Source organism: Vicugna pacos, chromosome 17 (assembly GCF_048564905.1).
Source record: "Vicugna pacos chromosome 17, VicPac4, whole genome shotgun sequence".
Lineage (NCBI taxonomy): Eukaryota > Metazoa > Chordata > Mammalia > Artiodactyla > Camelidae > Vicugna > Vicugna pacos.
The window spans coordinates 3,291,301-3,304,437 of record NC_133003.1 but is presented as its reverse complement, the minus strand read 5'-3'; the positions used below and the strand labels follow the sequence as shown (position 1 = coordinate 3,304,437).

Sequence of the window (13,137 nt, the reverse complement as noted above, 5' to 3'; positions counted from 1 at the left end):
AAAGTCAAAGACTTACTGGGATTGACAGCGTAGTGGTCAAGGGCCTTAAGAAACATGATTTTAAGTTACATTGCATAACTGAGCAGTTCAGAAGGCAGGAGTTCCAGCTAACAATCTCTGTTTTTGCATGTAGGGCCACAGATGAGCACATTCCTGTGGCAAGGTAGAGTCAAAGCCATGTGACACCCCACTCAAAGTGTCATCACAAATCTGAGAACTCTCTGCCATGCTGTCAGATTTTAACTCATTACCTATGAACATTAAGTCCACATGCCAGGAACATAAACTAGTCAGCATAAAACTGATCAAAAACCAGTCCCTCTGGTTTCTGAAAATGCAGAGCTAATGTTCCTGTAGCAGCGTCAACTTGGCCACATTAGTTTTGGGTATCAGTCTAGACAATTACATTTTAAGAATTATTTCTGCAAAGGAGCACAACTGTGGGAAATACAATGTACGTACACTTTGCCATCTCTGCAGGCCAGAGCAGATACCTCCAGCTCTCTGCTTTCTATTTTTGAACTACCTTAATCCTCTCTGGTTTACCATCACATTTTTACCCTAAGGGTAATTTATTAAACCTCATCTTTTAAACGATCAAGTAGTTGATACTTAAAAGGAGTTAGATACAGTGCCTAGCAGATGTAGATCCTTTAAATTTCAAACATTTAAACAGGGTATTAAATGTACACAAACTAGAGCTAGATTATTTCTTGAATGAATGTCTCAACAAACTCAGGAAAGATACCCATGAAGAAAATAACATTTCTTTAAATGTTCCATTTATTTTCTCTTTTGGGGTTTGTCTTCTAGATATAAATTTTCCTATGCTAATAAAAAAAAGTTGACTCTTTTAATGACTACCTTAAATTTTCTCTTTAAATGTTTTGAAAACTAAAGTTTTTATGCAAGCTTTCCCAGAAATCATTTCTATAAGAATCATTTTTTCAAAATCCTAGCTGTTGCTGAAGCAATGATTGTATTCACATTTAATTTTATACAGACTGGTTGATTTCAAGGTTGTAATTTCAAGGTTGTGTGGAGGTAAGGAAAGAAAGATCTTGCACCTTTTCTTTGAATGAAGAGAAACTGGCAAGAAAAGCGTTGTTTCAGAAAGTGTGCAACTGGTTCTGGGGAGGAAGGGAAAGAGCATGAAGGTGGGGAGAGGACAGCCTACATCCATGTATCTGAAGTGTCTTCCACTTTCTCCAGTGTGGATCTGAGGGCGAGGGGAGGCAGAGGTGGCCTTGTGGCTGATCTAGGGGGCTAGGTCATTCCTTTAAATAGCTTTACATTCCTCAAAGTTAAAAACAGGCCACGTGTGACTCTGACATTTGAATCTGGGAAAGCAGCTTTTATGCAATTGGACACCAGGCTAGTCTTGAACTGTGAACGTGATGTGGTGCTCTGATGAGAATTCAGGAAAAATTATATGTGTCTTATTTAGACCTGAAGAGAAATGAAAGTGAAAAGTATACTTTGTGATAATCACAGGTTTGAAAGTAACATGATTTTCAAACCCTTGATTATTATAAATCAGAATTTTTTCGGTTTTTGTTTGCTAAGATTGTCTATTCAATATTTTCATTGGGTAGTTTCAATAAATTAGTTTTTTATGTTATTGAGGGCATAATGAATTTAAAAATTTTAAGTATGATAGTCTCTTAACTGCATATATGTGAAACCTAGCTTTTCAATGACCACAGTAGCCAAGACACCACTGACTCCTTGTGGCAGCATAATGTAATTGCAGGCAAAATTCCCAAGTGAAAAACAGTCTTTCAGATTTTATAAATGATGACATCATTATGTTACTTAGAAGTCTGAGAGATAGAGGGAAGGGATTACACCTCCAGTGTCGTAAGATATTGAAGTGTTACAAGGTCTCTACATACTGTCTCACTGGTAGGATGAAAGTTTTTACTTTAAATCTTTTATTTATTTATTTTTTTCAGAATTTTACCCCATTTCCCACAAATGCCACTTTTGAAGGGGAAAACCAGGGTCTTAACTAACTGGAGAATTTGTCATCCACAGCATCTGCAGGAATTGCCGTGTCCCAGAGGAAAGTACGTCAGATCAGTGACCCCATCCAGGAGATCTTAATCCAGCTGCACAAAATCATCTACATCACTCAGGTCAGTGTGCTAACTTCTTCCTTCCTTTTCATTTTACGTACAAGTTCGGGGCACAACTGCTTTGTGGAACTTTCAGTTAGAGCCATGCTTGTTCTTAATTCCTCCAACTGCATATGACTGGGAACATTTTGGCTTAGCAAAACTGTTCCTAAATCTCAGTGACCCTTAGGCCTTGGGAAAGCAAGCACTGGCTACACATTATTTACATAAATCTGTGTCTTGATAAGCAACTTGAATGGTCATTTACCAAAGGTAATGTCCTGTTAATATGAAAATAAACTTTTAGAGACAAATAAGTGTAGACATTTGGACAAGAAAGTGACTATTATTTTGAAGTTTAAGATTATACATCTTCACTCATTCATTTTCTTTAATTTGACATACAATTATTAGGTGCCTGCTATGTAGCAGCCACTGTTCTAGGCACTTGAGACATATCGATGAGCAAAACATACAAACGTTGCCTCATGCTAAGTTTCAGACAACCAGTCTGGTGATTCTGTCTGTTGCCAATTATGGCGACTCCAACTAAACATTCAAGTAGTAGAGAGAAATCCCGCCAGGCAAGTGGAACAGCTGGGCCCATTGTAAGTCTAACTCGGGCTAATATGCCTACTGCCCCCCAAAAGCAAACATAACAAAACAAACAAGAAATTATTTGGATTAGTGTATTGCAGTGACATTATAAGACCGTAGGACTTAGAGTCACTTGATTGCTGGTGTCTGAGCTTCCCTAAAACCCTGTGGATTTCCTTGTTCTCAGTGAACAGTCACTCTGGTAAACATCTGGGGGGTCTCTGGTAAACATTTGGGGAAGGCTTGGAGGAAAATTTATATTGCATACTTACAGCAGTGCTCAGGGTCCTTCCACAAGGAGCCTCAGCTTTCCCGCCAATCGAGGGGCTGTAGGTCTTGGAACTGACTGAGTTCTGGAAACTGCGTGAGAGGCTGTGACTCTCCACTGAGGCAGCAGCCACTCACGTCACATTTTTGTCTGGCAGAACTAGAGTTCCTTTTCTGTCATATGGATTAAGGAATGCTCTAGTAGGCGGACCACTGTTTCCTTCACAAGAACACCCCAACCAGTTAAGGGCCATCAGTGATCTCTGTGGGCCACGCATTCTAGTTAACAGGATACATCCCTGCCACCCTTTCTGGTAAATGCCCCCAACTTGTTACTGGTGGTCAGGTGCCGCCTCTTGGCCCCTGCTTCTCTGGGGTCACATCATCCCTGTTGGGATCACATACTGACCGTGTCTTACCCAGCCTACAAAGGAGACCAGCCACAGAGGTGTTCAGGGATGCTGGTGCTGCCCTCCTGGATGTCTTTCTCAGTGCCTTCGTGCAGGGAGCAGCTTCTGAGTGTTCTTGCTGAATACTCAGGGAGTGAGTGTGCAGGTCACACGTGGTAAATCCACCCCAACATTCCTGTCTCTCCATGCCTTTGAATCCCCCTCCTCTACAAGCCAGGGAAACTGGCATTTTATCCTCATTAAACACAGACCACGACTGAGTCCAAGTCTTTGTGCCCCAGCCAATCAAGTTACCACCTCCGGCTTCACAAACTAACAGATTAAATCTGGACTCTGTAGTAAGTGCACATGTATGAATGAATTCGGCCTGATCGAGTCCTATATTTTGTCCTTCTCGGCCTAACACCCTTAGAATCCACTCCTGCACGTGGTCTCTGGGATGCTTCTGATACATAATAGCCAGGTGTTGCAATTTCCTTGATGTGCTAACTGTTTCCTCCTGGGTCTTACTGATAAGACCAGTTCCCCTGGATCGTACTGAGCTGTGTCCCTAGTTACTGACTGGACGCTCCCTGTTGTGCATCTAAGAGGGATAAGCACCCCTTTTAAAGGCAGTACCCCTCATCTGTCCCAGGGGAGGTTAGTATAGAGTTTTCAAGCAAAAAGAAGGCTTGTCTTCTCAGATGCCAAGTTTCAAGCTACTTCCACTGGCAATGATGGCTCCCAGTGACTTGGGTTTTGACTTTGTCCATTTCACCTGGGTCCCACAACATGTCCTTACTTGGAGTTTTAGTATCCTAATCTTTTTTTTCTAACTGGCACATGAGAATCTTGGTGAAGTGTGCATTCAGCTGACACTGTCATTTAGCAACCTGCTTAATTAAATTTTTGTCAGCCTTATCAGTGCTATGGTAGCAAGAAAATACATTCTGTTAGGGCTGTTGTGGTATCTTTCTAGGTGTTGGGCCATGACCTGAGCTGAGAGTTAAAGGACCCAAGCTGGTCATTTTCTTTCTGTAAGTGCCCCAGTGCATCTGAAGGACGCACCCCTCCACCCCGAGTCCCCACGGCCTTCACATGTCCTGTTGGCCGCGTGCAGCAGCCGCTCAAGCTTCCAGGGCAGTCGCTTCAGTTGGCTCTTCATCCAGGTGACAGCCTGATTAACCGTGATGCCGTGGATTAACTGTGACGCTGGGGATTACTGGCAGAAACCCCGGCAATGGGCTCAGCTCCAAGGGTTCAGTCAAACCAGCTTCCACATGCAGCTGTGTGGCTCCTTCTCCTGGACATTCCTGGTACCAGATTTGTTCCAGTGAGGGTCCAGTCGGGGGACAGAAACCACACAGTGATTTCCACAGGGAATGTTTCATATAAAGGACTGTTTAGGAATTAATAATAATAACAGTGTATTATCTCCTAAGGAGAGGAAGAGAAATCTGAAGACTGTAAGAAGAGCAGACAGGGAAGTCACTACTTACAGGGCTGAGGTCCAGACCTCACCGGAAAGGTCAGAGAAATTTACTGAGGAGCTGCTCTGTGGAACTTGCTGGAAATCAGCATGTGAGGGTGATGTGCTGGGGAGAGCACTCTGTGGGGCCAGGGGAGGCTGCCCGCAGGTGGCTGCTGCTCCTTGGAACTCTGGGAAGCTGCCTGCAGGGTTCGTGGCACTGCATCTGGCTGGGGGTGAACATGGCTAGGGGTTCCTTTTGCTGCTGACCATTCAGTGCTGTCGTACTGAGGCCAGGCAGGAGCATCCCTGGAACCAGAAAGAACCTCCGTCCTCCGCTAGTGCCCTCTGCTGATGGAGTGGAACATCCTGCCGGCTGGTGAGGGAGAGATGTACCAGTATCACAAGCAGGGCAAGGAAGGGTGGACTTGGAGCCAAGGGGAAACAAATTGACAACTGGCACCAGTAGCCTGGGGGACCAGGCAAGGGGCTCCCTTCTTGGGGGCCTGTTCATCTCTGACTTCTCACTGTTCCCCTTTGATTTCTGCCCAGCCTGGGGAGTAGCCAGGCTCTTATCTGTCGTGTCTGGGGCTTTGTGTGTGTGTGTGTGTTTAGCAAATATGCTATTCTTTTCATTGCTCTGAGGGCCAGCCTTTTTGAGACTCAAGAATCTAAAATTGATTACCTTTTTTCCATTTTCTTCTGTCAACCTCTCTCTTAGGCAATCCCACAGAATTGTCTCCCTGATTAAATGAAAGCAGGTGAAGGACATGTGATGGGGGAGCAGAAAATTGGTCAATAAAACAAAATACTATCTGCCATGTCTGTACTGAGTAAAGAGATTATGTTCAAAAATACATTTCCATTTAAATACTGATATAGACGTAGTGGGGAGCATGCTTAACTTCAGTGTTATGGAAATAACTTCAAATAGCTTATTGGTTACCTTAATGATTAACTACTAAGTTGGGAAAAGATACCTTCTGAAATTTAGATACAGTTTCCATATCCATGTCTTGATCATTTTTATGTAATAAAAAAAACCTTCTTAATGGAATTGTTTCATTTCTTTATTGGATTTCGAAGTATTTTAAAGCCAGAATGAAGCAATCACAGATACTATGTTGCTTTTACAGTGCCAGTATAACACACAATTTCATATTTTTGGCCAGATGGCATTACTTGTTACAAGTTCAGCTAGAACCATGTTGGTTGTAAGAGTGTATTTCCAGAATACTTGAAAGTTTATGACATTGCACAAAGTAAGAAATGATGGCTCTTCGGGAGAACTCTAAGTTACAGTGCTAACCAAAGTCAGAGCCTTTCAAATAAAGGAGATAAGTACAAGTCTAATGGTCACACTCATATATTTCCTGAAGGTTGAAGACCATGGTCAGATTTCCCTCTCTGCTAATTGCAAAGGAAACTTCTGAAGTAAAACTGAAATGACAAAACAAAAAGCCCTTCTTGTTCACATGTTTATTTACTAGACAAACTCTCCCAAACTTAGGCTGAGGTAGCCATCCTGAATTGCAAGGCCAGATCCCTCCTGACAACCAGCAAGTAACCTTAAAAGGGAAACTGCTAACCTTGTGTTGGTGGTGGCCTTTCCTATCCAGTTTCCAGAGATAAGTCTGGAAATCATCTAAAAGCAACTGTAAAAGGATGTTAGAATCCTTACCCAACCTTCACTGATTGGATATCTGTTTTCATTAAAAATAAGACAGTAATCTTTTTTTACATTTTTTACTTTATTGAGTTATAGTTTACAATGTTGTGTCAATTTCCAGTGTAGAGCACAATTTTTCAGTTATAAATGAACATACATGTATTCATTGTTGCATTCTTTCTCATTTTGAGCTAACATAGGATCTTGTATATATTTCCCTGTGCTCTACAGTATAATCTTGTTTACCTATTCTATATATACCTTTCAGTATCTACAAATTTTGAACTCCCAGTCTTTCCCTTCCCAACACCCTCCCCACTGGCAACCACAAGTTTGTATTCTATGTCTATGAGTCTCTTTCTCTTTTGTATTTATATTCATTTGTCTCTTTCTTTTCTTTTTTTAGATTCCACATATGAGTGATATCATATGGTATTTTTCTTTCTCTTCTGGCTTACTTCACTTAGAATGACATTCCCCAGGGACACCCATGTTCCTGCAAATGGCATTATGTTGTAATTTTTATGGCTGAATAGTATTCCATTGTATAAATATGCCACCTTTTCTTTATCGAGTCATCTGTCGATGGACATTTAGGCTGTTTCTATCTCTTGGCTATTGTAAATAGTGCTACTGTGAACATTGGGGTGCAGGTTTCTTTTTCAATTTGGGTTCTTTCTTGACATACGCCCAGGAGTGAAATTGTTGGGTCATATGGTAAGTTTATTCCTAGCCTTCTGAGGAATCTCCATACTGTTTTCCACAGGGGCTGCACCAAACTGCATTCCCACCAGCAGTGTAGGAGGGTTCCCCTTTCTCCACAGCCTCTCCAGCATTTGTCATTTGTGGATTTTTGAATGACGGCCATTCTGACTGGTGTGAGGTGATACCTCATTGTAGTTTTGATTTGCATTTCTCTGATAATTAGTGATATTGAGCATTTTTTCATGTGCTTTTTGATCATTTGTATGTCTTCCTTGGAGAATTGCTTGTTTAGGAATTTGCCCATTTTTGGATTGGGTTGTTTATGTTTTTTCTTATTGAGTCATATGAGCTGCTTATACATTCTGGAGATCAAGCCTTTGTCAGTTTCATTGTTTGCAAAAATTTTCTCCCATTCCATAGGTTGTCGTTGTCTTTTACTTATGGTTTCCTTTGCTGTGCAGAAGCTTGTAAGTTTCATTAGGTCCCATTTGTTTATTCTTACTTTGATTTCTGTTGCTTGAGTAGACAGTTCTAGGAGAACATTTTTGAGACGTATGTCAGAGAATGTTTTGCCTATGTTTTCTTCTAGGAGGTTAATTGTATCTAGTCTTATGTTTAAGTTTTTGATCCATTTTGAGTTTATTTTTCTGTATGGTGTAAGGGATGTTTTAGCTTTATTGACTTACATGCAGCTGTCCAGTTTTCCCAACGCCATGTGCTGAAGAGACTGTCTTTATTCCATTGTACGTTCTTGCCTCCTTTGTCGAAGATTAGTTGACCAAAGGTTTGTGGGTTCATTTCTGGGCTCTCTGTTCTGTTCCATTGGTCTTCATGTCTGTTTTTGTACCAATACCATGCTGTCTTGATGACTGCAGCTCTATAGTATTGTCTGAAGTCTGGGAGGGTTATTCCTGCAGCCTCTTTCTTTTTCTTCAGTAATGCTTTGGCAATTCTAGGTCTTTTGTGGTTCCATATAAATTGTATTATGATTTGTTCTAGTTTTGTGAAATATGTCCTGTAGATCGCCTTGGAGGTGTGACCATTTTAACAATATTGATTCTTGCAATCCAGGAGCATGGGATATCTTTCCATTTTTTAAAGTCTTCTTTAATTTCCTTAATGAATGTTTTATAGTTCTCTTTGTACAAGTCTTTTACTTCCTTGGTTAGGTTTGTTCCTAGGTATTTTATTAATTTGGGTGCTATTTTAAAGGGGATTGTTTCTTTACTTTGTTTTCCTGTTGATTCATTGTTAGCGTAAAGAAATGCAACTGATTTTTGTACGTTAATCTGTAACCTGCTGCCTTGCTGAATTCTTCGATTATTTCTAGTAGTTCTTGTGTGGACCTTTTAGAGTTTTCTATATATAGTATCATGTCATCTGTATTTAGTGGCACTTTTACCTCTTCTTTTACAATTTGGATCCCTTTTATTTCTTTTTTATTTCTATTTTTATTTCTCTGTCTTGCCTGATTGCTGTGGCTAGGACTTCCAGGAATATGTTGAATAGGACTGGTGATAGTGGGCAGCCTTGTCTTGTCCCAGATTTTAGTGGGAAGCTTTTGAGTTTTTCACCATTGAGAGTTATGCTGGCTGTAGGTTTGTCATATATAGCTTTTAGGTATTGAGATATGTTCCCTCAATACCCACTTTGGTGAGAATTTTTATCATAAATGAGTGTTGAATTTTATCAGAAGCTTTTCTGCATCTATTGTGATGATCGTGTGGTTTTTGTTCTTTCTCTCGTTGATGTAGTGTATCACATTGATTGATTTGTGTATGTTGAATCACCCTTTGGTGTTTGATTTAGGGAGGTGGCAACAGTAGGGAATTATCAGATCAAAAAAGTGCCTTTAGGTACTTTTCCATGCCTTCTCCACTCTAACCTGTGACTTCCTACTACTTACTCCTCAAATCTAACTCATCCTGGATGGGCCCTAATGTATACGAGTTCATTTCTCTTTCTTCCTGATAAGATTGGTCCCTGCCATCTGATTTCTCTCTCTGATCAGGTGCACATTCAGACACGCTCACAGGCAGGCTTCTGATGTTGTGCTAACACAGATATGGGCTTCCTGGTCCATAGTATCAGGTCCTTCAGGACAAGGACCAAGATTAGCGTGTTTAGCATGGTTCTGGGCATGACACAAGCGCTGGAGCATCTCACAGAATGCATCTTTCTTTGTCAGGCCTGTTATTTGCAAACTTAATTCAATTCATATGTGCAACTAATATATAATTCAGTTGTTCTATGAAAAATAATATCAATAAAATGAAAGAACAGTAACATAAGTAGAACTAGCCTTTTGAAAGAGAACAGAGTAATATATTTGTTCTGGATTGTAGAATGAACAAGTGTAACATCAAGTCATGCAAGTTAGGGTAAAATTTTAATTCTTATTTAGTCCCATGCAGGGAGTACAGTGACTGACCCTCACTAATGATTCCTGGGAGTCAGCTATGCATTGCTAATGACTTGCTGATAAAGATTTTCTCATTTTATGCAGCTTCCTCCAGCTCTGCACCACAACTTGAAAAGAAGGATTATAGAGAGATTCAAGAAAAACCTCTTCAGCCAGCAGAGTAACCCTTGCAACTTGAAATCTGAAATTAAAAAGGTATGGTGCTCTACATACAGGAATTCTTTTTGGCTACCAAACAAAAACACATCGTAGGAATTAATTTGTCTGCCTCCTGAGCTTTCGTCATCTACTTAAGCTCTGCCCACTATGAAAGAATATTGTCCATGGTTGTCTTAGTCCATTTGGGCTGCTATAGTAAAAATACCATAAGATGATGTGTTTATAAACAGCAGAAATTTATTGCTCATGGTTCTGGAAGCTGGAAGCCCAAGATCAGGGTGCCGGCATGTTCGGATCTGGTGTGGACCCGCTTCCGGGCTGCAGACTGCTGACTTCTTGCTGTGTCCTTACATGGGAGAGGAGGCAAGGTAGCTCTCCCAGGGCTCCTTTTATGGGCATTTTAAAAAATAAGAACACTTATATAAGGACTTTATCCTTCTGGCCCAATTTACCGCCCAAAGGGCCCACCTCGCAATACCATCACCTCAGGGTTAGGTTTTAATATACAACTCCGTGGGGGACACAGACATTCAGACTGTAGCATCACTTGAGATAGTAAATCAAGGCTATGCCTTTGCCTCTAATTTTCTGACCTTCATTTCTGAAGCCATCAGTCTCAGAAGAGTAATAGAAAGTTGTTTCATATTATTGCATGTTTTCCTAAAAAATGTTATTAAATATCTCTAAGTGTGTATCTATATATACATTTAATATAAAATATATATAATTTAATATCTCATACACACACACACACACACACACACACACATTAGATAGTTCTAGTCCAATCTTTATTAGGATACTCTTCAACAGACCACTGAATTGCGCTTTGCAACTTGGAACAAGTCAGCTAACATCTGAGGCCATGATTTTTCTCAGCTATGAGGATGGAATGAACCATTTCTAAGGTTCTTTCCATAATCGACATTCTGCAATCTCCTAGACAGTGGGTGCTGGTAGATATTTCTATTCTTAAATAAGGAAACCAAATCACCAGCAGGTTATATAAATCAGGCAGAAGGAGAATTGTTTATCTCTGGTTAGCACAACTTGGTGACAGAAGCCCCTTTGTCCTGTTTGACAGCTGTAGGGACACAGGATCATCTTTGCTTTCAACCTGGCTGAGAGGCAGATTCAGTTACCCTCTGTAGGGTGCTCTGCCCCCTTGTCTGATATTTTAAGCTCGTGGTGGTTCACGCCCTTATGAAACCGTACAATTAGGGAGGCAGGCCTTGCCTCCTGTGAGCTAAAGAAAGCTTCCACTTGGCGTATTAACCAGTTCCTCCACTGAAACTTTGTTTCCGCATCAAGAATTAATCTCCCCTTTCTCTATGCGTTTTCACTCTTATTGTTGTTTTAAGTAGCTCATCATTCAAACAGACTTGCATTATTATGGTTTCTCCAAAGGCAGTGAGTGTGTCTTGTTCATCTTTGATTCCCCAGGGTCGTACCCAGTGCCTGGTAGGTGCCTGATGGTTAATATTGTTGAGTATCAAATAGATTGTAGGTTTGTGAACCTGCCCGCTGTCTAACATGGCCTATGTTGGTTCTATTCTTTATTGCTATGTAAGTATTGATACAATTGTATACTTTTCCATGAGCAGAAAGAAGCCACCTTGTCCCTAGTCTGAAACCTAAATGAGGCATTTTTGACCTGTTTTTCCCCTTTGTGATGTAATCTTTAGCAGTGGATTTTGTTCAGAAATGGCTTTTTCATCCACTGTGCCATCACAGAGAAAGGGCCCATTAGCTTTGACTTCCACAGCCGTCCCACACCATGGCCGTGGAAGCAGTGGTGACAATACACGAAGTGCTCTCAGTTTCCACCTCCCCCTCTGAAGCTCCCCCTGAAATCCAGTGACTCCGCACCTGCAGTCTGAAGGTATTTTCATGGGATGACTGTGCCTTACTTACGAACCACCTGAGACCTGGGGTATACAGATGAGCCAAAACATGGACGAGCCCTTTTCTGAAAAATGAAGCTCTTTATTTTTTGACTCACCTGATGTGTCTTCGGTCCAGCCTGCTCAACCTTGGCTAGAATTGCAGGAGAAATAAAGCATCTGAGTAAATGGATAGGTGTCTCTGAGGACCAGGATTTTCAGCATGGGAGAGAAAAGAAGCAGAGACAAAACAGAAGGTATTAATTCAAATTAGAATTGGAAAGATCAGTATGAATGAGCATGAATTCATGATAAATCTTATCTTTTAAAAAATGCTCATACTTCCAAAAATTTCACTAAGTTTGTTTAGAAACTAAGCAAGCAGCAGTGTGCTCCCTCTGCACCCACAGCTTTGGAAATACAGCCACAGGCAGCTCTAGAGCAGAAACTGAATGAGACTAGGCTGGAATATCTTAACATCATAGGGTGCAGGGCAGGGATTCTGTCCAGTGCTCCCAAGGGTGTGTCAGAGGACTCAGGAGCCCACTGCTCTCTGTTGTATAATTAGAGTATTGAAGAGAATGATATCCACAGTGGATCAAAGGCACCAACTAATGTTTAAATCTAAGGCTTCATGGTAGTGGAAAAAAAAAGGAAATCACTTACTGGTTACCTTTGAAATTCAGTGAGTGACCAACACCTTATTTCAAAAATTGTTTACAGAAGGAAAGAATCAAACATTTATTCTGCCTTCCCCTTGTGAATTCTATCTCAGGGTAACTAAATTGATGAGAGGGAATTCTCTCATTACAGAACTCCCTCAGCTAATAAGTACCGAACGTGTAAAAACACTGTCATTTTGCAGCCCCTTTAAAGAAGTGATGGGTCTTGACATGCGCCTTCTTGGCCACTGACATCTCAAAAGAGGGACAGCTGGGCATCCCATGCTTCCTCATGGGCGTGCGTAGCACCATCTGTGAAGTTTACCGTAAAGTAAACTCTTGAACCTGCATGTGATGAGCCGCTAAGATTTAATTATTAGAAAATAGTGAGTGTAAATACTGACATTTGTGTTAACAAAATGGCCTCAAAAGCCTAATAAAACCTAATATAAAGGAGCTGTAGGTTAGAAGAAATGAAAAAAAAAAGGTAATACTTTGTGACTTAATATGTTCACATAATTCAGTGAAAGCGGACAAGGAAAACCTAAAGAAAGAAAGATCAGAGGCCTGGCGAGTGAAGTGTGATGAGAAAAGTGCTGAAACTTTTCTCACTTCTGACACCTAATCTCATTCATTTTGGCTTAATTTCCTTCCAAGTCCTTCCTCAGTTGATTAGCTTCGAACTCGTTTATGTAGTTGTCCCACAACAAAGATAACCTTATTTTATGATATGAAAAGAAGATACAGTTTGGGGAATTTAATGAGGATTACATTTGTAGTTTCTTATTGTTTTCTTCTA

The 13,137-nt window shown here is 40.8% G+C and overlaps 1 protein-coding gene across 1 annotated transcript in view; it reads left to right on the top strand.

The window, feature by feature from the left end:
- Positions 1-13,137, top strand: part of LOC140686675 (serine/threonine-protein kinase Nek10-like) — a 95,002-nt gene that overhangs the window by 70,605 nt on the left and 11,260 nt on the right. The window contains 3 exon segments of the mRNA XM_072940887.1: positions 134-163; positions 2,038-2,138; positions 9,719-9,829. Coding sequence (XP_072796988.1) covers positions 134-163; positions 2,038-2,138; positions 9,719-9,829 — 242 coding nt within the window.